The sequence below is a fragment of the Talpa occidentalis genome, unplaced genomic scaffold (assembly GCF_014898055.3).
Source record: "Talpa occidentalis isolate TD23 unplaced genomic scaffold, MPIMG_talOcc4v2.1 talOcc4.16, whole genome shotgun sequence".
Taxonomy (NCBI): domain Eukaryota; kingdom Metazoa; phylum Chordata; class Mammalia; order Eulipotyphla; family Talpidae; genus Talpa; species Talpa occidentalis.
In genome coordinates this window covers 50,179,022-50,204,475 of record NW_023601653.1, presented here as the reverse complement: position 1 = coordinate 50,204,475, position 25,454 = coordinate 50,179,022, and the positions used below count along the sequence as shown (strand labels likewise).

General features: G+C 43.5%; 1 protein-coding gene across 10 annotated transcripts in view; it reads left to right on the top strand.

Moving 5' to 3' along the window:
* The window catches only part of PPFIBP1 (PPFIA binding protein 1), a 136,766-nt gene that overhangs the window by 72,734 nt on the left and 38,578 nt on the right, over positions 1–25,454 (top strand). For all 10 annotated transcript variants that reach the window (XM_054696333.1, XM_054696336.1, XM_054696340.1 and 7 more), the window contains 5 exons: positions 17,549–17,647; positions 20,496–20,701; positions 21,972–22,058; positions 23,550–23,663; positions 24,493–24,624. In XM_054696333.1, coding sequence (XP_054552308.1) covers positions 17,584–17,647; positions 20,496–20,701; positions 21,972–22,058; positions 23,550–23,663; positions 24,493–24,624 — 603 coding nt within the window. In that variant the 5' untranslated portion in view covers positions 17,549–17,583. The remainder of the gene's footprint in view (positions 1–17,548; positions 17,648–20,495; positions 20,702–21,971; positions 22,059–23,549; positions 23,664–24,492; positions 24,625–25,454) is intronic.

Below are 25,454 nucleotides of genomic sequence, written 5' to 3'. Positions count from 1 at the left end.
AGGATAGACGTTACTGGTCCACTTAAATGAGAAGGGAGTCAGTGGCTTTGCTCCAGGTGGAGGGACGAGCGAGAAGAGATGAAATGGTAGCAGTGGATCCAGACAGCACTTCAGAGATGCCTGAGAGGGACGCAGTGAAAAGAGGGAATGGCATGGAAGTCAGCTCCCCCGCCCCCAATAAAATAGACAGGGCGTTCATTCAGGGGGAGAGTTTCAAAGTAGAAAAGAATGATTCTGTGAAGAGAGACAGTTTCATGCCTGGGCAGAGGGGCGGGTTGCAGGGAGTACGTGATTCCCTGATGTTAAGGGAGAAAGTGAAGATGGAGAATGATAGAGTGCCTGGTTGAGTGGCTTCATTTTCTGCTTTGAGTTTCCCAACTATGAGTCTGCCTTCTGCTGGGATTGTCTGGATTTTTTTACACCAGTTCTGTTCACTAGATCTCTACCCTTGTTCTCTTTGGTCCCAAATTAACAGCCTCTTCAGTGCCACGTGGTGTCTTGGTCCTTCTAGAACTGGAGCTATGGCTTTCCTTGTCCTCTTCTTCCCTGAGAGGTCTCCAAGCCCCCCCACTTCCCTGGCTGCCCTTCCCTAGACTTCAATCAGTGGCCCTTTCCTGATGGCATCATGAGATTACTTGGGGGCTCAACAGGTCCAGTTTGGCCACTTTGCCTTCACTGTTCCAGTGTTCCTAGTAGGTACTTCGAAAGTGGAGGTGCTGGATCTTTCATTGTCTGCAGGTGTGTGATTTTGAGGACAAGTGTGAGACAAGAAAGCTCTCTATCCATAGGCCAAATCAAAAAAACTTTTCTAAGTGCAAAATCATCTTGGCAGATGTAGTTAAACCTGCAGTCTGGTTGGAACTTCACAGCCAGGGACCCTGTTTGCAGACATTGCAGTGATGGCAGGAAGAGAGCAGGGCATCTGCTCTGAGTTCCCAGGAACAGTGAATGTGGCTTTGGTTTGCTTTTGGTCACTTTCTAAAAGATTTCGATTTTTAAATAGCATTAAAAGTAATCATAAAGTTTTTATAATCATTGAAACTGGGCATAAATTTAAATGAGTATGTGCACACACACCCACACTTGCACATATGCACACACTTATACCACATAGTGTACACACCACTCACATACATAAACCCACACACATAAACCCACGGCCACACACTTAGTTGACCCGTGAACAACTTGGGGGTTAAGATCACTGACCGCCTCCCCATTCCATACACAGTCAAAACCCCTGTATAACATTTGACTTGCTGAGAACTTTAATAGCCTGCTGTTGCCCAGAAGTCTTAAGGTAACATGAGCTGTCGGTCACACATATTTTGCATTTCCTGCTCATAAAGTAAAAGCAGGTCATCTTAAAGTCTTCACCCTCGTGTTCTTCACACTGAGCAGGAGCTGGAGGAGCAGGGGGAGGACAGGAGGAATAGGAGGAGTACCTGGCCTTGTTGTCTCTGGGGTGGCAGAGGACAAGCAGTTGGGCAGAGCAGGAGAGTCAGTGCCCTGTGAGACATTTTGCTTTTCATTCCCCGAAAGTGCTCCTATATGGGGCCGACCTTTCTTCCAGCGCTTGCTGTAGTTTCCGTGCCCGTATCTCAGATGTGATGGGCATCACGAGGCAGCCCTGAGCAACCTGGCCCTGCTGCAGAGGGTCTCCTATTACTTTCTGACCCTGCTCTTTCCACCTCTCTTCTCCTCATCTGGCTCTGGTTCTCAAGCTCGGGTCTCCATTAGTGTCTGGTGAGGTGTCCGTCTACAGAGAGTTGGAACCACGTAGTTCAGACCTGTCTTGTCAAAGGGCGGGCTGTTTATACGTATGTGTATACATTTCATTTTAAATATATTGCTCAGTTGTGAAAGTCCTTGATACCCACTTCTTTCTGTCCCAGGAAAAGGATCATCACTGTCAAGTCTGATGTGTTTTCATTCACACAGGAGTTTTCTTTGCTGAAGCATCATGAATTAGCCACAACACATGTCATCCTTGGATACCCTGTGGAGCAGTACGGTTAATTCTAATGGGACTTAGCTTTCATCTCTAATTAAACAGACCAGGGGATTTACATTTGGATGCTCTTTTCTTTTAGGCCTTGATTTGACTTGCTGGGCCAACTTCTTGGATCACAGTTATATTATCTAAATACCTTTCTTCTTGAAGCAAAAGCATCCATAATAAAGTTTCTGGAAGTTCCAAAAAAAAAAAAAAGACATGAACTTACAGTGTTTTAGGCCTGAAGCCAGTAATAATAACTTTAGAAACTAGAACACCCATTTGACTTGATGGGATTTGGAACCCAAATTTTATAGAGTAGGAAGTTTCTAATTTGGAAGTTAAGCTAGAGTGATGGTTGATTTTAATGTCAGCTTGTCTGGGCTGGACCATGGGCTACCAGGTTATTTGGTGGAACTTTAATCCTGGGTGTGTCTGTAAGGGTGCTTCTGGGTAAGATTAAGTAGCATTTGCACACAGAGAAGGTTGTCCTCACTAACTTGGGTGGGTCTCATGCAATCTTTGGAAGGCCTGGATTGAGCTATTGATCAAAACCCGATAAGGGGAATCGGGCTCTTTGCCCAAGTGTCTTGAGCTGGGAGGTGGCTCCTCTCCTGCCTCCAGGCTTAGACTACACTTGACTTCATCAGCTCCCCTGGTCCTTAGGCCTTTGAACATGGACTAGACCTACAGTCCTGGCTCTCCAGCTTGCAGACAACCTCAATCACCATACAAATGAACTCGTTCCTTAGAACTTAGAATAAGTTTCTTCTTTTGTTCTTTGAAGTTATGAGCTCTTTCACAAGATACGGACCCTGTGACCTGAGGTGTTGAGGACACAGCATCATTTGTGCCGTAGTCTTGCTGATAATGCATAATCTCAGCCTCATAATGAGACAGTAGCAGACAAGCCCCAATTGTGAGATGTTCAACAAAATAACTTGACAAGCGTCAAGGTTTTAAGCAAGAAAAGATTGACAGTTGCAGATGGCAAGTGGTGGCCAAGTGCCTCGGGGCTCTAGGTCAGGAGTTGGAACAGAGAAGGGACATGATGGGAAAACCGGGCTGTGCCAGTGAGGTCTTCATTTGCGTTAATAGAACTCTCCCAAAGCTAATTTCCTGACCTGCTTGTTGTCCTGGGTTTGTGTAAGATGTAATTAGGAGGGGAATCTACAGATTGTGTGTACACCTTATCCCCAAGTCCAAAATTGGGTCCATGTCATTTTAAAAAGAGTACATAAAAGCATAGTGAATGATGTAACAAATGTGTAAACTTACAACTCGGTTTGGCCAAGTCTACACATTTAGTCCTACTCTTTTGCCTTTTTTAAAGAAAGAAAAAAAAACATTCTTTATAAAAGTCCCCTTCCTCCTCGCCCCCACCAACTTCTCCCATGTTTACTGTCCTCAGCTTGATGTTAATTTATCTCATGCATATTTAATAACATTTTTCATATTAATATATTGTTTTACCTTTGGAGACAAAGACTGATGTAAATGTGAATTGATTTAATGCTGCTGCACCACACACTTACAGGAGATTAAGCTGTTAAACTTCATGGTGTGTTTATCTTACCACAGGAACAAAGGAAATGGAGGGGGAGAAGCTCCTATAGTGGAATACCAGTGAGGCTTAATGGAAGAGGCTGAAGTGCCCTTCTTTCCATCGCCTGTTCTGTTTAATCAGAATTACTGTGACAAGGACATCCTTTTTGCAAACCCAATTCTTAACTGAAACATTTTTGCAGTGTTTATTTTGGGGGGCGGAAAGAGGACAGGTCTAGCTTCTGATGCTGTGTTTACATGTCCAGTCCCAAACAGGCAAGGCTTTGTCAGTGCTCACGGACTTACTAAAGGAGGGTGGGGATGAAGAGAGTGTGTTTGGATGGAGGCCAAGATCAGGGTGAACCAGCTGCTGCACTGTCAGGGACCTGTCATCCACAGGACTGCACTCTGAGTTGTGTTTTGATCATCACTTGTGCAGCTCACAGCACCCCCATCAGCTGCCAGAGCCCATTCTGTCCTCCACAGGTGTGTGTCTATCAGGGGTCGATGGATTTGTCATGAGTCGCGGTGGATGGGATGACAGGTTCTTCCACACAGCTCTCCTAGGGCGATTTCTTCCATACTCATTTAGTGGCCAGTATGCACAGAAATACCACTCACCTTGTTTTGAAAGCTCCAGAACTGTGCCATCCATCAGAATGCCACTGGTCACACACACAGTTACTAGTAAATGAGAAATGCACTTCTTCGCTCACCCAGCCACATTTCAGGCACTTGGTGACCACCTGTGACCAGGTGCTTCCTGGTTCTGTGAGGCAGGGCTGCTCCAGAAAGTCTGTCTGCTCTGTCCTTTTTTGCATTTGGATTCCACTCTGAGCAAATAGAAGTGTCATCAGCAGGAGCTGGGTCAATAGTCTAGCCTCAGGCATTCACTGACCTTCTTGTCAGGGCCATGTGACAACGTCCTCCGAAGTATCTACAAATGGGAATTGGCAGCTGAGAGCACCACTTTGAAATGCTGATCACTGGGTCCGGCAGGTTCCTATATTCAGGTTATGCAACATGGGACTATCTGCCCCGTACTTGCAGCCCTGCATGGGCAGCAGCTGCTGGGCGGAAAGAAAGCCCTAGGCTCTGAGCATCTTCCGAGATGAACACGGTCAACTCGATCATCAGTTTACACGAGCTGATCATTCTGGTGCTAACTTCCCAGAGTACAGGTGAGAGAGAATCACCACCTCAGTGTCATTACATCTGTCCACACTGAAATCTTTGTAGAAAGCAACAGTACAGCAGCCCTTGGGTGGATTGCCTCCTTCAGTGTTCCCCACCCATTCCAGTAGCATTTGTAGGTATTAAGCTCTTCTTGGGCTTGGTTGAATTCTCCATAGTCCTGTGGCTTTTGCATGACGGAGTCAGCTGATTATTTCTTAAGTGAGAACTAAATGTCCACCGTTTGTATAGCTGTTCAACGTGTAAGCGTATTTAGCTTTTCTGGGTTTATTTCTGATCATCAAGGCTCATTCCTACTTCAGGCCAAGGCTGATAGTGGCTCACGCAACAGCAGATCTGGGGTCCTAGCTCTTGTCATCTCCTAGCTCTCTGTTGGAATACTGGCTGTACTTTTTAAGTTTTAAAAATGAATTTAACAACCGTGTGCCTCCCCTTTGAGTGTCTACCACATTGCAGGCCACTCCTAGTGACAGCAAGTCCATTCTTAACCTGGCTTTGCTTCATCAACAGCATAGACACAGTAATGTCTTCCTTTTGTAGAGTTTTGGTATGATTGGAGATGATGTCTGTGGGATATGCAGCAAATGGTTTACTTTAGTGTGTAATTGAGGAAACCAAAACAGCTTCCTCTTTTGTTGGCATTGCCCCTCTGGGGAAAATGTTTTAATTTTATTTAGAGATTTCAAACACAGATTTGTTCAACCCTGCTCAGGCCTCACAGTTGTGTGTTCTTAATGATCCCATTTGTGTTTGCGTAGTTGTCTGATGGTCTGCCCCAGAGTTGGGCGTTGATCCAGGAAGAGTGTGCATTCCCCCACAGGAACTGATCTTTCTTATATTCTGGAAAGGCTGAAAGATGGTAGGAAGTATCTGAAGAATGAACGTGAATGCCTTTTATAGACAACAATTAAGTTTCATTTAATTGGAAGGGAATTTGAAGAAAAGCAGGATGGCATGGGTGAGCCTGGGGTGGGGGCTGGAGGGAGATTCAGGTTGATTGTTTCTGGTTCTCTCCTGGCAGTCATATCTGACATCACGGGTTCCCACAGGGACACATAGCCTAGGGACCAAAGCTGCTGTCCCCTTCCCCTCCCACCTTTAAATGATTTACCCATTCACTGCTTTACATTTCTGTCCAGTTCACCCCCGCCTTTTTTTTTTTTTTAAGCACAGATAAAGCTTTCTCTCTACTTCCTTGAGGCTAAAGAAAATTCAGAGCTCCCCACCTCTGCCTGAGACTGTGAATGCAGGCTGTTGTGTGTCTGCACAGCGTCTCCATTCACTTACGGACCACTTGTGCAAGGCTCCATTTGTTACCCAGAATGCATCTGTGGGGCACCTCCCAGCTTAGGAACTGGTTAATTATGACATTGGTTTATGAGGAAGCGGTCAGGACAGGCTTTTTAAAATCTTCTGAAGTTAAAATAACTTTTTAAAAACTATAAAAACAATTCAAAATGATTATAGGAAATTTGAATATACAAGACAAAAAAGGGCGGGGGGTGAGATATATTTTTAAAAGACAACCAGAAGCAAAACTTTAAGAAAGTTGGATGAACTTTCTTAAATTAGAACTAGAAATTGGATGAGTGGCTGACAGGAGCTGGGGGTGCGTAAATGGTATGTGCTACACTGAACAGAAATCTTCTTGTCTCTTTACAAGGAATCTATATCAGCACTGTCCTTAAGTAAAAATGAAATTTGAGGCACCAATGTAAACCAGTAACTTTTAATTTTCTAATGGGTACATCAAAAAAGAAACAAAAAAGAAAAGAATGTTGTCATTTTATCATACCATCAGGAAATTATTAAGCGATCTGTGTTCCTAACCAAGCCTTGGATGCCAGAGTGCCCTGTCACACAACATCTGATTTCCAACTCATCACATTTCAAGGGCTTGGGAGCTGCACTTGGCAACAGGTCAGCGCTGTTTTGATGGTGATAGGCCTGTACATTTATCAAAACTCAACGAACGGTATACCTAAGAAAGGGTGTTTTGTACTCTGTGTAACTAAAACCTTAATATGGGAAGAAACAAAAGCATTTTCCTGCTAATAAGAACGAGGTTCCTTCCATGAAGACCTATTACAGTTACCCTTTTAAATCTCTGGAATGGAATTTGGTAATTTTTTTCTTAAAGTAAAAGTTAAGGGTATCTATTAGAATTGCCTGAGACTAGCAATTTTCGTAGACTGAAGATGAGTGTGTCTGTTTTTTCTATTACACAGTTTACTTTAGAAAGGACTGGTGAAATTTTAATTAGACAGTAACATTTTTAAGAAGGGATTTGTGTGCGACTGACAAAATAAAGCCAGCATGAGTTGGTTGGGGAAAGCCCATCGCTAACTTCAGGAAAGACATCCTCGTTACTCCTGTGCACTGCCTCATCTTAAGGGATTTAACAATCTCTTGTTTCTGAACTTCCATCTGCCTCTTTTACACTAGCTCTGTAGGAACTATTTTGACTGGCTCTGTTGTATCTGTGGTATTTGGGGGTGGGGTTGGGCGTGGGGTTCCTGTACCCAGTTGTGAGTTGGAGGCTGAGGGCGGTTGGTTGTAGGGGAGCAGGCTGAGCTTTGGTAATGAAAGCCAGGACATACTCTTGGCTGGGGGACCATGTGTCCCTAGTTATAAATAACAGTTGCCACTTGGCAGCTAATTTGGTCTTTTCTTTTTACACTTAAAAGTCCCTGTTTAAATTTTGTGGGCGCTAATGTAAACATTAGCCAGTGACAAATGAATAAGGCCAAGAGGAACAGGCAGATGCAATCCTCCAAATGGGTCTTAAATCCCAGAAATCAAGACTGAAGGTAAAAAGGTCAAATTCATTAGGACTGATGAACCACCTCCAACCCTGGAGGTCAGGGGAGACACAAGGACAGGAAGTCGACGCAAGATTTGTTGGTTGATTGATTGAGTGAATGAATAAATGAATGATGTAGTTTTCAAAATACATTTAGCAAGTGGACTCCCGGTCCAGAACAGGAGAAGCTTTTCTCATTCTGCTCATCCCAATTCAGGACTTCCCTCTCTGCTGGATGTTCAGGAAACACAGCGTGATCTAGGTCTGTGCTGTTCCCCAGGTGGCCTTCCTCTGCTACAGCTGCGGGCACCTGTCATTGGGTGTGGAGAATGCAGATCTGTGTCCCCAGAAGTGCCCCTGTTTAATGGGCCAGGAGTGGTGCCTGGAATTTGCACCCTCAGCACCACTGCTGGCGGATTCCATCTGGAGAAGCACTGACCTAGAAGGACTTTGCTTAGGTTACCCCTCTGTGCAAGACACCATGACACATTCAAGTGGGTGGCTTGGGTCCATTTGTGCATGTGCTCTCACCCCTCATGGGACAGGCATGTCCTGAGGGAGAGCGAGCCCGTGTGACGGGAAGGAGAAGGAACTGGTGTTGGGCACCTTGAGGGAAGCATGTGGGGCCCGTAAGGGAGGGTGGATCTTCACCAAGGCAAGGAGCTCTGAAGGATGCCTTTCTTTTGAAACCCCGAGGAAACTTTAACAGGGAAAAAACGAATTAGGAAGGAAGAAATGGACATGGTCTTGGTCAGTGGTCCTGGACTGGAATGTACTGAGGCATAATCTTTGAATTCCCGGGTGGCCCATGTGGATGGGGCGGCAATGTCACCAATCTGATTTTCAGCTACTCTCTGTGCTTCACTCACCCAACCATTTCACTCTGCAAACAAAACATGTTTAAAACTGTCCTCCTGGAAGGCATTTCTAGACTTATATATCCCCAGGGTGTTAATGGAGAAGATGGTGAATGTGACACTTGGCCTTCCAAGAACATTTGTGCAGTTGGAAACTGGTGGCCCCTCCACGCGCTAGGTGGGGCACCCTGGGTGACCACACAGCCAGATGAGTGGCCCAGACCCCACTTGGTTTGCCTCCAAGTTCGAACAGGTCTGTTTGTCCTATTTAGAAGCAAAATTCTGGACAACTTCTGAAAATACTTCCAGCCCAGTGATTTACTAGTAATAGCAGATACAAAAAGACATTTATATCATGAAGCTCTAGAGGTTGTTCTGGGCCTGATCAGAATAACATGGATATGTCTCTCCATGCCAGCTTGGTTACCTCCATGGTCCCGCTCAGTAGGTCTGCCTTGTGGTTAAAGATGAGGGTGATTTCAGTATAGCATGTCTCTACACCCTGAAAGCCGGGCCACATGGTTGCCTACACGGAGCACTTCCACTTGGTAGGACATGTCTGTGCTGGTGTCCTTAAGTATTTGAGACCTGGCAGGAGAAATGGAGGAGGAGACCTAGTTCTTGCTAAGCCCGAGTCACCCACTAGACATGTCAGTCGAATGTTTTATTAGGCAGTTTCACTAGTGCGACAAAGCTGTTCTCAAATCCTGGATGACTTTGGGAGGTGTGTTATGTACCTCCTAGTCCTGTGTGAGGTCCTTGCATAAGTCTCTCTCTCAGCAAACTCTGAACAGTGATGTTGTGATTTTGCCACTTGTTTTTGTTTCCCTGCTTCTGAATTTAGCTGTGGATTGTCTGTCCTTTGTGTGACATGTGTGGAAAGGGAACCTGGGATTCCCACACGCCCTGTGTTGTTCCTCCTCTCCTTTTATTGAAAAAAGTAAAGGATCTGGTCTCAACATATGAGCTTTTTTATCAACTCTCTTGGTTGTTATTCATAAATACTAGTTGCATAGAGTCAGGAGACCTATCTCTATCCTACTTGTGCTGTTTCTGTTGCTGCCTCATTTCTTTAAATACATACCATCTCTATCCCTTCATCTTCTGTGACTCCATTTTACTAACTCACAGTTGTGACTGTCCCCTCTCCTGTGCTCTGTCTCACAGCTCTGCCTGTGAGAGGCTGTTGTCCCATTTTCTCTCTCTCTCTCTGTGTGTATGTGGTGTGTGTGTTTATGCAGGTGGTTAAAATAAGTATTTTGTCATTTGGTTTGCAAATATTTGGTGAGCCCTTGGTATGCTGGAGATTATGATAGGAAAATAAAATACTTAAAACAATGTTTCGTGGCCAAGGATATTAGAAAATCTAAAGATGTGGGTGAAAAAAATGTAAACTTTTGATTATGGAAATTCTCAAAGATATAAAAATGTAGACTTATTACCCACCTCTGACAACTCTAAGCTAGTGGTTAAACTCCTTTCGTCTGTTCTCATATTTTTTCTCTTCATTGTTTTAAAGCAAATTCCAGATATTAGCTCATCTATATTTTGCTAATCATCTCTGAAAAATAAAGAAACTTTAAAAGATAACTGGTCTGTATCCCAGCTCTCGTATGCATAAATAAATAAATCTTAAAAAAAGATAACTTGTAACAAAAACTATAGTTCTTCAATAGCAAATACATTGTTCACATTTCCAGTTAATAGCCTCAATATTGTACTTATTTAACAGTTTGACAAATGCTTGTTGTAACCTTCACTCTCACCCCTCTACCCAGACCCTCGGAACTTGTCTGCTTTCCACATTCCCCTGCCTCCAACCCTCACTTCTCACCATGTTGCCCTTTTCAAATGATTCTCAATTAAATGTGGAGGTTGTAAGAGCAGATTGGAAGCACAAGGGTTTGGACTGGCTCAGTGGGGAGGACGAAAAATGTGATGACAGATACATAGCAGACACTCGGGAAACAAGGAGGCTGGCGTAAGAATCTTTAAATGTTGGCGTCCTACAGATTTCGTAGTTGAAGTTTCAAGGGCAAGGCTGTTGGAGTTGAAGCCTGAGTTGCTTCTTCAGAGCTGTTATTTTTGGATCCTCAGAGAGAAGCAGGAGGGCTGGGGAAAGCGGCTCTGCCCTGTTTACCTTGGGAGCCAGTTGCAACTTTACCAGGTGGCGCCTGTCCCCGAGGACATTTATGCCCCTGCCCCCGCCATGCAGGGCAGATCCACATCACCAGGGAGGCTGTGGGTGGGGCCGAGGGTTTACCTCTGACAGTTCTGGGATGTTGCTTCTGCTGCTACTCTTGAGGCCTCACCTTGAGATCCCTAGTCCTTCCTACTCCCTTTTTGTCTCTCCATTTTTAAGGCACTTTATCATTTTTTTAATTGCAGTACATTGCATGGTATGACATGATGCAAGTTTCAGATTATGTAGGAACTCTTCATTGAGAATCAGTATGAGTCTGTGCTCCATTGAGTTCACCACTCAGCGTCCACAGCCATCCAGAGCTACCTACCTTGGAAGTCATTGTGTGATTGATTAACCCTGGGGAACACCTTGGAGGGAAAATTGGTGGGAAATCTGTGGGTGTTGTATATATTTCATTTTCATAATGATCACATAACTGCTTGGTGCTCCACCTGCCTGGTTGAATGTGTATAAACATTCTTTCACTAAAGGGATTTCTTCTCCTAAGTGTCTCAATCTCAGTGATTGTATTCATCTCTGGGCACAAAATTGAAAGTTTCTCTTTCAAAGATGAACCTTTTACCTAAGAAAACTGTGGAAGCTGAGACAAATGTCATTCGCATAAAGTGGAATGACAAGGTTTCTAGTCTCCTTGCAGCCTTCCTTTCTTCCTGTCAGAGAGCCGGGGTGGCTAGCCTGGCCTACCACATTAGTCAGTCAGCAGGGCTGCAAGAGCGAGGGTTTCTGCCAACCTGTTTGCCACCTTGCCCTTTGATGGGACGTTCCCTGAGAGGGGGACTTAATTCAGATCTGCTGTTAGTGGGTCCTGATCAAACTTGAAATAGTTCTTATGTGGGTCTTTTTCTGTCCTTTACCAGAGTAGGTGTTATCCTCAGGAGATTGCTCTTTTAAGACTTTTCTAAAAGCTTGTTTTTATTAGAACACTGCAACAGGAAAGCACCAGACTGAGGACTTCTGCCAACAGAGCTGGTCCGTTTACATCACCCAACAAAGATCTATGACCAGGAACCCATGTCCCACCGCTTTGCTGTGGTGGCTGTTTCCTATCCCTTGTCCTTTGGAAAACACACAGAGGAGATAAATGTTAGCTGTTTAGGACCCACAGATGAATTTGCTGTTATTATTGGATGACGTTAAATTCCTATGATTTTGTCTACCCAGAAACCACATTATAGTCAGCAGGTTTTGGGGTAAGCAAAGAATGAGAACAAAGAAAGTGGACATTCTGTGGACTGTTCACTGTCCTTGATCCCTGGTGTTCTTCTACATGTCCTGCTTATGTTCACCCATTTATTTCATTCATTGACAAAGCTTTTCTTTTCTCATTTCTAACAATCCACTTTTTACCTCATTTTGAAAGTTTGAGGTGAAATTTAATATGCAGTAAAATGCCACACATCAAAAATATGAATTTTGACAAATCTATAAATTTGTGTCACCAACAGCTCAATCAAGATAGTGAGCAGGAAGCCCACCCCATCTCTCATTTCATCATTTGTCATTTCCTACAAGTGTTACTCTAATTTCTGTCACCAAAAGTGTCTGTGCTTGAATTTCATATAAAGGGAGTCACATGAGTCCAAAGTTATTTGTGTCTGGCTGTTTTTGCTCAGTATAATGTTGTTTTCTTTTTTTAAACATAGCATTTCTGCATCGTATTGGGATGATGTCCCATTGTATTCAGTGTGTGAGGGCATCCAGTCACAGGACTCCTTCCAAAAATGTTTCTGAGTACACAGGACAATCTTTTTAGAGTGTGGGACTTTCTGAAGTTCCTTTATTAGCCTTTCTGTTAAAAAAAAATACTTTGTTTTGAAATTGATGGAACTTCATGAACACAGATACTCACTAAATTAGTCCATCTCTAAAATAACTCAAACCAGGGATAAGTCAGAATTTTAATGAATATGGGAATTCTGTTCTTAGCATTAGTACTTTATCATGCCAAGTTGCTGTACTTATTCTGTGTGGTCCTTTAAAACCCATGTGGAATTTGTTGAGACTGGTTTTGTGGTCTGCAGAGTTAGCCTAGCCTAGTGAATATAACTTGGACTTGGAACATTCTATAAAGTGAATTGGATCGGGATGATTGATAGTGCTGCTCAAATCATCTTTATTATTGCTGGGTTTCTTTCCTTCTATTTTGTCTCCCATTCTAAAAGAAGATTGAAAGGAAGGGCCAAAGGACATCTGGGACAGTAGACTTAAACCAACACATCAACAGTCGCATTAAATATCCAGGGAGTGGATCTGTGTGATTCTCCCTTAGATGTGCCAGGTTTTGCTCTTGTGTCTGGAAAGCTCATTATTCGTTGCAAAAACATTTGTCATTGTTCTGACTTCCTGATGAGTTGACTGTTATTATTATAAGATATCCCCCTTTCTTTCTAGTGATACTTGTTGTTGAGAAGATACTTTTTTAAAAAAAAAGATTTATTTATTTATGCATATAAGAACTGGGGTACAGGCCAGAGGTGTGGGGGGAGAGGGGATTCACCAGAGACAGAGTGGGGAACAGAACAGGCGGATCTACTGAAATACACTGCTGAGGGGAGCAGCGGGCGAGTCAGAAGAATCTTCTGGGCCATGTGGGTAGCTCCCTGGTCAGGGATTGAACTCATGCAGCAGTGACTGCAGATAGCTTCATAGGTTGCATCTTAACCCCTTGCGCCACCAGGGAGGCCCGATACTTTTCTTTTATTGGTACAGCAACTCCTGCTTTCCCAGGCTTACAGTGTACATGATGTCTCACTTATCCTCCCTGTTTATTTCTTTATGTTTGAAATACACCTCTTTTTTAAAGAAAAAAGAAAACATACCTCATTAACAGTATATATACTGTTAGATCTATCTTTTTAATTAAAACCAATCTCACAATCTTTGGCTCTTACTAGTATTTATTCTATTTATATTTAATGTAATTAGTATGTTGTTGTATTTAAGTCTGTTCTCTTGCTATTTGATTTCTTTCTCTTATTGTTCATTGTTCTGCCATTATTGCCTGCTGTTGCATTGAGGGTTTTATTAGTATTCCATTTCAACAATGCAGTGGCTTTTTTTATATCTCTTTATTATATAGTTTTAACAGACTACATGATAGTCTCTTATCAGAATACCATGAAGGAGTATTTAACATCTTCATGTATATTGTAAGGAATTTACCCTTTCTCTCCTCTGAGCCAGTAAGATAATAGTTTTCTTAACAAGTTTTAGCCACTGTGCACCCCTGGGACAAGGACACAGGTGAAAAGGTAACATGAGAATTTCATAATTCCCTTTCCACAAGAGCAGGCTTCCCTCCAGTTCCCACCTGGTTTTGGTTGCTCTAAAATTTCTTCAAAATTGTTTTTGTATCTTAACCATCATTTTGTATAGCTATTTGTGGGACAGTTGGTCTAATAAAATCTGTTCTATCATTATCAGATTCTCATTTTTTCATTTTAAAAAATGTAATAAGCACTTTTGAGTCTGCTCCCTACCTCAGGAACTTGACAGCACCCTTCATTTAACTAGGTGTGTGACCCCTCCTTCTATTCTGTGCTGCGTTCCTAGCTTGAAGTAGCCACCATCCTGAATTATGTGTTATGATTCCTTTTTTTCTTTTTGTATAGTTATGTTGAATCCATATATATTTCTAATATGTGTGAATTTTTTTTTAACTTTATAAAAAGTCTTGTTGAGTTTACCAAAGACTTGGTTTGCTATTATATTGCACAGATTTGTCCATACCACACTTACAGTACTTAAGCTGGTTATGACCACTGTGAGTAATTCCATCCTATGAATATACCAGTTTATGCATCTCCTCTGCTCTGGATGGGCCTGTGGTTATTTCCACATTTCTGACGCTGTGAAGAGTCCTATGAACATTTTTTGTGTGTGGCTCATGTTTCTATAACTTGGATAAATATTGCTAGGTTAAAAGTGAATGTTGAGTTGTAGTCCTTTTCATATTCTATAGGAGATTCTGCGAATACACATCCTCTACAGTACTTGGTAGTGTCATTTTATTTTTTTTGCCAATTGATTGTGTATGAAATAACATTTTATTGTCTTGAACTCCTTATTATTTACATCATGCATTTCTTCACATCCATCCATCCATCCATATGTGTGTTGAAAATATTTTGCTTGGGCCTCCCTAGTGGCGCAGTGGGTTGAGCACTGCGCTGTGGAGCTGTCCGCAGCCTCTGCAGTGCGGGTTCGATTCCCTGCTGGCCTGGGAGATTACCTCATGGTGTGGCAGACCTCTCCTGTCATGCCTGCTGCTCCTCTCAGCAGTGCTTTCAGTCCGTCTGCCTGTTCTGCTCCCCGCTGTCTATCTGGTGAATCCTCTCACCCTCCTGTGCCTCTGGCCTGTACCCCAGTTCTTGTATAAAAATAAATAAATCTTTAAAAAAATGTTTTGCTATATTTATATTCATCTCTTCACCCCTCTCATTTTTCCATCAATTTTTAGAAATTCTACACCTGGAATACCAACAAATCAGAAAACTATATTTAGCTACTTTTAATTTATTAAAGAGATATTTGACTCCCGAAACCCTGTTTAACTGGCAAACCTCTCCCAGCTCCAGTGGTGTCTCCTGTTATGCAGTTGCATGGGCGTTGCTTTGTGATAAGTGTAGAGATTGAGAGCAAGCATTTGTAAGCTTTCACAGCAGCTTCACTCTCATATTTTCATTAAACAAAGGATTGGTCTCTTAACATATTGGACATTTTAAAAACTCCTGGCTCTTCACATCTTGGAAAAGCGTGGCCTGGGTTCTCATACCTCAGCATCACAGCATTTAAAATCCTCACTGAATGAAAGGGAAAGAAATCTTTATCCACTACACCTGGAGATGTGCTCAGGCCCTGACGATGTGCTTTCCAACAATGCTGAGCTTTGTCTTTCTGAACTGGCAAGGTGGCCTGAGCTTCCCTGGCCATGGGCCTGCCCTGGTTTCCTTAGCCTACCTCAGGTTTACGGCCGAAACCAGCGGGTGTCTCTGTGTTTTATTTGTATATAGATTCAGCTTCATAGCATTTAGAGTTCTTTGAAGTGCTGCTTTTAGGATGAAAGGGAAAGCAAGCCACTCAGTTATGTGAAATTCAGGGATCATATAATCCTTTACATTCTCCTTTATCATGCCTCAAATTTTCCAACCTAGAGTGTTTTTTTTAAATTGTTTTCTGTTTTGTTTTCCACAAATTGAGCCCCACCTGTTTGGATTGTGTGCTTACTAAAAGTTCAGGTACCTTTCAGCATCCCTCTGGGTCCCTAACGTAAGCCTGTTAAACCCCTTATTTCTGGGTGTACGTGGGCCTTGGATATTTTCATGCAGTGGTTGTTCCACATAAAATGGCAGTGGAATTTTACACTTTTGGGAGAACATAAAGTTCTGGGCAATCTTTTTTTTTTTTTTTTTAATTTTTTTTTTTCTTTTGTAGAGGCATGTTTTATTTATTTATTTGTTTGTTTGTTCGTTTGTTTTGTTTGTACATGCACTGGGTACAGTCAGAAGCGCGGGAGGGTGAGAGAATTCACCAGAGCCAGAGCGGGGAGCAGAGCAGGCAGAAGGACTGAAGTACACTGCTGAGGGGAGCAGCGGGCGGCAGGAGAGGTCTGCGCGCCATGTGGGACCCTCCTCCGGTGGCGGGGAGCAGCCGGGGATCGAACCGGCGCCGCAGAGGCAGCGGGCAGCCTCGCAACCCAGCGCTCAACCGCTGCGCCACCGGGGAGGCCCAAGTTCTGGGCAATCTTAAGTGAACTCTATAAAAACTATAAAGTCATATTATATCACCATTATATGGTGTCACAAGAAGGCGCCATAGAGAACAAATCCAAGAAGCGGCACACTGCACGGTGACTGTATTTCTAACAGGAGGGCAGGTGTGGCTTCATGGGAGCGAGGGCAGTACTTTCCTAAGCAGCCCCTGTGTGCCAGATTGTGTCAGCACCTTCTTCTCCCAGGGGTTGGTTGCACCACTGTGGCTGCAGAGCAGCAAGAGCCTTGTTTAGTCTCATTGAGAGAATTTACCTGCGTGTGTAGTCCAGTACCTGCAAAGCACTAATTCATTTGAAAATGAATTAGCACTAATTCATCACATAATCTTGACTATTTCCTATTTCATTGTTAGCTATTTTGCAAGGATAATTTCAGTCCATTTTTAATAGGTAGTCAAATGAGTAGATCAGGACACAATATAATATCTACATACCCTTTGACAGGACAGCAGAAATTCGAAATTACAGTGGAAATCAGACAGACCTATCAATAGGTTAAAAACATCTTCTTGCTATATTTACTGGCCATGTTTCTGTTCAACAGAAATCAACAGAGATTTTTGCTGTTGTTTAGGAAATGGAGATGAATTTTCCCATTTTATAGGGTCATCATCATAGTCAAGGGTTGTGAATAACTTGTGTAAATATATGAACTCTCATAACATGGGAGTTGTTGATAACGGTACAAAGTACCAGGGTGTATGTGTTTAGTTCATATGGTCAGAAACCCTTGTCTCGGGTGGGTCTTAAGAAATATCTGCACACAGGAAAACAAAACAAAAAGGAAGAATTAAGGCAGAGTTTGGATGGGGCCAGTGCAGGGACAAAGTCATCTTGGCTAACTACGCCCCCTGTGTGGCCTCAGCCAAGATCACAACCAGCCCTGAAGCCCTTCATGGAGACCTAGAGCTCCTCAGAGAACAGCATGGAAACCATGGCCCTGGGTTTGCAATGCTGTGAGCCCATGAACACGTTCCTACTTACTTGATCAACCAGGTAGACCCAGGGACTTAGAGAACAGAGGCAATGTTGGCTTCCTGCTCCTGTACCACTGCAGATATATTCTCTGTGTGATTGACAGCCAGGTGGAGTTACCATTTGAAGCTGAATGATCTGTCCCTGCCAGGAAGCATGTGTCATTTAAAGGATGTAATGATAACATTGTGATTTTTTTCAGAACGAGGTTGGAATTTGCCCTTGACAAATAACAAAATGATGAGTGACGCAAGCGACATGCTGGCCGCGGCGCTGGAACAGATGGACGGCATCATAGCAGGTAACCCATGGCCTCCCGAGGACGGGGTACTGATGTCCACTCTGCCCTCTGGACTTTCATTGCCTTTCCACTTTCTGGCTCTCCCAGTGCCTTGTAGGTTTCCCATGGTTTTGTCTTTGTCCATCTTGTCTCTCCATTATCTACTAGAGTGAGTGTTGATTTCATTGTACAATGCCCAGAAGTCCATTTCCTAGGCTTCTGTTCCAGGATGATGGGCCTGCATCTCAGGGGATGCTGGTGCAGGTAGCCTGCAGATCTGGGTCCTGTCCTGCCCGATACCCTGAAGGTTCTGGTATCCTCCCTGCATTCTACTTGAGCTTCTCCACCGGGACTCACAGCCTATGAACTTCAGGTCCGTGTCTATAACTACCAACCACACGTCTCCCCTGAAGCATCCTGCAGCCACATCAGTCTCAGCATTTCAAGCACTGAGCTTATTCCCTTTCTTCTGAAGCGCCTTATCACCTTTATCTTGGCTAATTTCACACCTCCATCCACACCACTTCTTACAAAGATGCGTTTGTCTCTCCTGACCTGCACTTTGTTCATCAAGTTCTCGCAGTCTTATCTCCCTTTTATCCCCTCTAATGTCCGTCCTGTCTGTGCTGCAGTTGCCTTGCCTTGTGCAGGTCACCCCCTCACATGGTGTCCCCGACAGCCTTGCTCTCCCACTCTAGCCCATTCTTCTGTGGACTTTAAGAATTACCTTTCGAAGCACAGACTTGATGATGTTACTCCCTGGTGAGAATTCTCAGCGAGTCCCTCTTTGGGAGGCTGAGCACAAGCCGTAGCCACTGACCCTTGTGTTCTCAGGGTGCTGCTTTCAGTGAACCCACTCCCTCCCTCACAACTCCCTGAGTGGTGGCGCCCTAAGTCTGGGCTCCCAGGATGGTGAGAAGCAGGGTGTGGGGGCCCTCTAGCCCTCCTGGATTCCAGCTGCCCTGGCCCCACCTTCTTATCTCTGTGGTCATAAAATTGACACCCCTCTGTTTTGGTGGTTGGAGAAAACCAAAGGCGTCTTCCTCTTTGGCGTCTTCCTTCTCTGAAGGGCAGTGGCAGGTCATAGCTGGCCTCCTGTTTTATTTACACTTCAGTCTGTAGATTAGCCTGCAGGGTTGTGTTCAGTTTTAGAGTATAATTTTCAAAGGGTTATGGGCAAGCGAAGCTTATCTCAAGGAGGGTGTGTGAAGGCGAGGTGTTTAGCACCCACATCTGGGAAGGAACTGGTCAAGTGGAACCTGAGAGAGTGTAATCTTGCTCAAGACAGGATGCATTCTCTCAAAGAGTTGAAGGGCTGTTATGTGGAAGAGAGATTGGGCTGTCTCAATTTCAGAAAAGGTAACTAGAACTAACACTAGGTTCTTAGCAGAGGTGGGAATTTCACAAGCTCAGAGAAACTCTAGTCAAGAGAAGTGATATTTTTGGAAGTCGTTGAAGGGTTTGCATTTTATCTATTCCACTGGATTAATGTATTCATTCCTTAACCCTGGCAGGGCTTCAGGACAAATACAGAATTATTAATGGAAATCAAGCTTTAGCCAGGTCCCTCCTCAGACGGAGTGAGTCCAGAGCTTTATGGATAGGACCTGGGTTTATATGTTTTTTAATTAACGTCAGTAGTTCTCCAGCTGATATGAGAGAGAAGAGGAGAAATGACTGCGAACACTTGAGAAATTTTTCTAAATTCGCATTTTTTTTCTTGTGGTGGAGACTTCGATAAAGGTTTCTTGGGGGGCTGTGAGTGAGTAGCAATACTGTCGGTGGCTCTGGTGCTTGAACTGCTTGGGCAGGACACTGTTGCCCATCTGGCCTTCTTTGCTCGTGGTTCCCCTCTCCTCCTGACAACTCTGCTCAGTTACGTTTTTCTCATCTCAACCCTGCAGGGGTCCCCAGGGAATTGACTTAGCGGGTTAGGAGGAACTTTTAGCTTCAAGCCTACCATGTTAGTGATTACCATTATTACAGGGTGGCAGATTTGGGTCCAGATTGTCTGGCCCAGTTTTAAGGTGGCATGTGGAGTAGATTAGCTGAAAGCAGTTGTCCTTTCACCATCACTGGAGTGGATAAGGCCATAGTGCTGGCTGGAGAGGCACCATGCTCACTGGGTCACGGGTCTCACTCATGGTAAGAACTTTGGACTTGGAAGGACACAGCCTTCCCCTCAGCCTTACTGACCTTCAAGTAGGAGGTTACTGTGTCTGCTTGACAGAATGGAAAACGACCATCCAAGAGGTGAAGAGGCATCTGTGAATGGTCCACACAGGCAGGGGCTCCATCTCCAGATGTTTCAAACTTGATGTTAGCAAGGGCATTAAACACTAAGCTGCAAGCAAACTTGGGGAGATGTTTACACACACATGCACTCACGCACTGTCATTCATGCATTCACAAACTTGTGATCTATTCATCGAACTTCAGAGATACACCTGGTGAGACTGCTGCGTGCCGCCCACTTACCTTTGAGATTACGCCAAGCCATGTCCACACCCACGTAGGTCCTTCCTAGGGGATCTGAAGACGGGGTGGTCCCTAAAAGTTGGGTGTGCTTTTCAGTATATGGCTTAGCCCAGCCTTGGCTGCTGCCATCTTCATTTCTGCTGGGTCAGCTTACCCTCTGCCACGGCCACCACACCCTGTGCTGCACCGCATGGTTGGCCTCCCTGCTCCGTGGCTGACCTTCGATGTTTACCCTCAACCACTGTGCCTAGGAGAGGTGCACCTGATTGTTTCAGCTGTTTTCCCTCTTCTTTGTTTTGACTGTTCCTCAGTGACTGGGTTGGCTTGTCACAATCAGCTCTAGTCTGAGATTTGATGGAAACCCCATTGTACTCTCTGATTGTGTGTGTAGGTTCTAAGGCACTGGAATATTCCAATGGGATCTTTGATTGCCAGTCTCCCACCTCCCCATTCATGGGCAGCTTGCGAGCCCTGCACTTGGTAGAGGACCTGCGTGGGCTGCTAGAGATGATGGAGACGGAAGAGAAGGAAGGCCTGAGGTGCCAGATACCAGATTCCACAGCAGAAACGCTGGTGGGATGGCTACAGAGTCACATGGTAGGTTGCTCTCTGTGGGTCATCGACCCCTTGCTGTGGAGTTTTTGCTGTTTATCCTGCAACTTAGGGCAAAGATAGGTAGTTGGAACAGGGAGAAAAGGTCTGCTCTGATTTTACTCCTGAGAGGTCCTGCTTTTGACTGGTTTGTTTTACAGTACTGCTAGTGTACTTTGTGTGTGAAGGACCTACTGAAGCTTAACACAAATAGTCCTGTAAGGGAGATGACCTTGACATAATAGATGGGTATCCCTGTGCCAGGATCCAGCTGCAAATGTAAAAATAGGAAGGACAAGGCACAGACCTTTCAGAACCCCTGGGCTGTGTGGCATGTTTTGCCACCTGGTGGTTAGCCTCAGTCATTTCACTGCCAGTGGGAACAGCTTTGTGCTTGGTGACCTGCCAGTGGGGCCTGCTTGTACATGGGTGATAGGCCCCTGAACACGGTTTTGACAGGTGTTGAACCTAGAAAAGTTAAAGAATATAACCATCTATTCAAAGGGGAAGATGGAAGAGATGTCACTTTATAAGTATTTAAAAAGTCATTCCATTTTCACCAAGATGCATCCATAAGCTTATAAATTAATTGGGTTTTTAAGTAAACCGATTCTTGTGAAAGAATTAGATGTCCCTTTGGGTTGGTGGCAACGACATAAACATGTTTGCTCCAGATGTCTTAATACTACACCCTGAGGCTGAAGCGTGTCCATGTGATATGACTCATCCAGGCTCCATGCTGAGTGTCCTCACGTCCCCCACAGTACACCTACCTGTATCCAGGTGCCAAGGAGAGAGCTTCCTTTTAATACCGGGGCAACTCCACAACCTTAACTGTTGGAGATACGGTGCTTTTTTTTTTTTTTTAGCACATAATGCCTCATTACTGTACTTTGTATTTGCTCTGTAAGTTTCTCCACGACAGCACAAAGCCTGTGGGGCAAGTTACCCCACTGACTCCTAGAGAGGCAGTCTCCTGTAGATTCACATGCACGTGCTGTGTGCATCCTGCATGGGCGCCCTCTGCTTCTCTTCCTTTGGGATCATATTTGGTGCTTAATGAGAAGTTATTATTTTGTTCCTGAAAATGTGCCTCGGTGCCTGTCTTACTTATTTCAAGGTCAGTGACCCAAGTTATATTGTCCCATTTTCTCTTAATGTCAGTAGCTGCTGTGCTGAATTCAGTTTCCTTGGATTAAAAAGAGATGCAATTTTTATTTACCCACAGTACCTCAGTTTTAAAGAGGGCCAGCCTTACCCTTATTTCCTTTTTCAGACAAATGGACACCTATCTGGGAACGGAGATGTGTACCAGGAAAGGCTCGCCCGTTTAGAGAATGATAAAGAATCCCTTGTTCTTCAGGCAAGTGATTTTTATATGTTGATCTTTCCTCATGACATATTTACAAAGGCCATTTTATTTTTATTTTTTTAAAGATGTATTTATTTATGCATACAAGAGCTGGGGTACATGCCAGAGATGCAGGGGGTGAGAGGATTCACCAGAGACAGAGTGGGGAACAGAACAGGCAGACTGACTGAAATACATTGCTGAGGGGAGCAGCGGGTGATACAGGAGAGGTTTGCTGTGCCATGTGGGTTTCTCTCTGGCTAGCTGGGGATCAAACTCATGCTGCAGAGCCTGCAGATTGCTTCATAGTGCAATGCTTAACCCCTTGCGCCACCAGAGAGGCCCACAAAGGCTATTTTAAATTGGGGTGGCAGATTCAGATGTGTCCAGGAGCCAGACTTTTGATAGAATTAAGTGCAGTATGCCATCTGTACATAATAGAGAATGGTGAAGACTATGGCTAATTAGCTACTGCCCTTAGTCTACCTCAGCTCTTTAAGGGCCAGTGTCCATAAGGCAGTGTGATATGGTCTGATTTTCTGATCTGCTCATTGGAGCTGATTTTTCAGTGCATATAGAAATTCAGGATTGTATAATGTATATATAGTCATAAATTTTATTATATATTTCATAATTGAATATTATAGTTCTAATTTTTTAATTTAAAAATGTGAAAAAAAATTACGCCACATGGAGAAGGATGTAATGTAGGCTCTCTGTGGTGAAATAACAGTATCTACAGATAGTGGTCTCTAAGGTTTTATACCTGAAACCTACAAAATGTAAACCAATGTTTCTTCAATTAAAAACAAATTTTAAAGATGATATCCTCAGCCAAACAAAACACAAAGTGAGTGGTGAGGCCCTTGTGGTATGAATTTGAGTTTCTTCTTCATAGTGTCTTAAAATACTTGACATATTTTTATGTTGGTGTTTTCAGCTAAATGAACTTAGTTTATTTACTAGGCTGGTGGTGGTTAGAGAAAGCTCAGAGATTCACAATTATCTCTGATCATGAGGGATTCAGTCCAGGGCTCTCTCAGACCTTAGAGTCACTCCCTGGCTTCTAACCCATTTGTAAGCAAAGTGACCTGAAAGAGCTCAGGGAATTTGAATTCCCTGTTTTCTTTATTCTCTGCAAAGTGTCAAACCTGCACAGTCCTAGTTGACTTCTGCTTCAGATTTAGCTTCACTTCCTCTATGACCTTCTGACACCACCAAAATAGATAGCGTGTGTATACCCTCTCTCTCGCACTTGGAGGGAAGGATTTACCTGTGAAGTGTGGCCCATCCCCAGTCAGCTCTCACTTTCTCCAAAATTGAACGGGAATCCTCAGATCAGAAGTGGAATGTGAAGGATCTAAACCATTCTGACTTTCGTTTTCTCTACCCATCCTAGTGAGTGGTCATCTCTTTCCAGTTTTTGTTGTATTTAGAGAAGTGAAGTTGGTGGGGGACTTCAGATTCCTCCTAACTCATTGCAGTATCTTATTCTAAATGCAGGTAAGTGTGTTAACAGACCAGGTAGAGGCTCAGGGAGAGAAGATCCGGGATTTGGAGTTTTGTCTGGAGGAGCACCGAGAGAAGCTAAACGCCACAGAGGAAATGCTGCAGCAGGTGGGTAGGGTGCGTTGGTGGGAGGCATATTGGCAGGCCATGTGCTGAGGAGGTGTATGGGTTCCATGACTTGCCCAGACTGGCTTGTTTGCAGGCAAAACTAGAATAGTGGGGTTTCAGAGTGTGTACTTACAGTAGAGAGTTTGTGTAGTTTGAATTTGGAATAAAATACTAAGAGGATTGTAGATAATTTTAAGTTTCTTCTTTGCATTTTGATGTGGTTTCCTAACTCCCAAGCATGCACATATATTTTATGATAAGAAAAAGAATAAGCACCATTTATGACTTGAGAGGAGATCTCCTCAGTGAACATACACATGCACGCACACAGGCACTCGAGACCCTCTCTAACAGTGGATGGAGCAGGCACTGGCACATGACTGTTTATATTTGAATCCCTACTCTGCCGTTTCCTTACTGTGTGACTTTTGGCAAGTTCTTAGCCTCTCTGTTCTTCAGCTTCCTCATCTGTTGAGTAAGGATAATTCATGACATACCCTTATGTGTTTCTACCTCATGAGGTTGTTTTGAGGGTCATTTAATATATGTCAGGACAGTGCCTGGTTTGTGGAAAACGTAATGTCAGCATCAGCACTATCGTTATCATCAGACTTAAGAACACGCAAGGTTTATGCGTGCATGCATCTGCATAACACACTCCTCCCTGGTAAATAGACATGTCTTGTTCTACTCAGTAGAGGTTCACTAAAGCACATGCCTGGTGGATGTGCGTCCATGTGATCCTCCTGTGTAGTGACTACTTCACCATTATAAATGAGATATTTGCACAACAAAACAGCTTTTGAATGTTTCTCCTAAATTCTAATAGGAGCTGCTGAGTAGGACATCCTTAGAAACGCAGAAGTTAGATCTCATGGCTGAAATATCTAACTTGAAGTTAAAACTGACAGCTGTAGAGAAGGACAGGTTGGATTATGAAGATAGATTCAGAGACACAGAGGTAAGTGACTCTCTATATATATCTATATATACCGTATGTCTATACTTATCTCACATGTGTATATTTGTTCACACACATTTCTAGAGTAACTTGAGATTCCTTGGAGGTGTGTTGATTATTTTCTTGGAGGGAAGACAGTTGCTTAGTATATGCCCTCATTCGAATTCATCCATGCATCTTTTGAAGAATAAACTTTTAAATACGTTGACAATTTATCATTAGAGGCTAATGACAATTTTTATTTTGATGCTTTTGAAATGTAATATTAATCTTCTCATTAGACTTTCTTTCTTCCTTCCTACCTTCTTTCCCTTCTCCCTTTCCCCGAGTCCATCCTTCCTGGTTTTCTTTTTTGTGGAGATGGGGATTTATTATTGTCATTACTGCTGTTGTATAGTAGTCATTATTTAGCATACTGAGTATTTATTATACAATAAGTAGTTTTTAAATATATGTGGAGAACCATCAGAGATTTTTAGAAATTATTTAATATGCCCTTCAACTTTTGGTCTGTTCCATACCTAAGCCATTCCAGTTAAAGACCACTCTTCTTTTGTGAGATTCAGGGTAAATGCTACAACACTAAAAATGGATCTGTCATATGATCCAGTGATTCTACTCCTAGCAACCTACCCAAGGACACAAAAACATTACTTCAAAAGGAAACTTGCTCCCCAATGTTTATTCCCGCACTATTTACAATAGCCAAGATATGGAAACAACCCAAATGTCCCAAAATAAATGAATGGATCAAAAAGTTGTGATAGGGGCCTCCCTGGTGGCCTAGGAGTTAAATCTCAGTGCTATCACTGCAATGGCCTGAGTTCAAT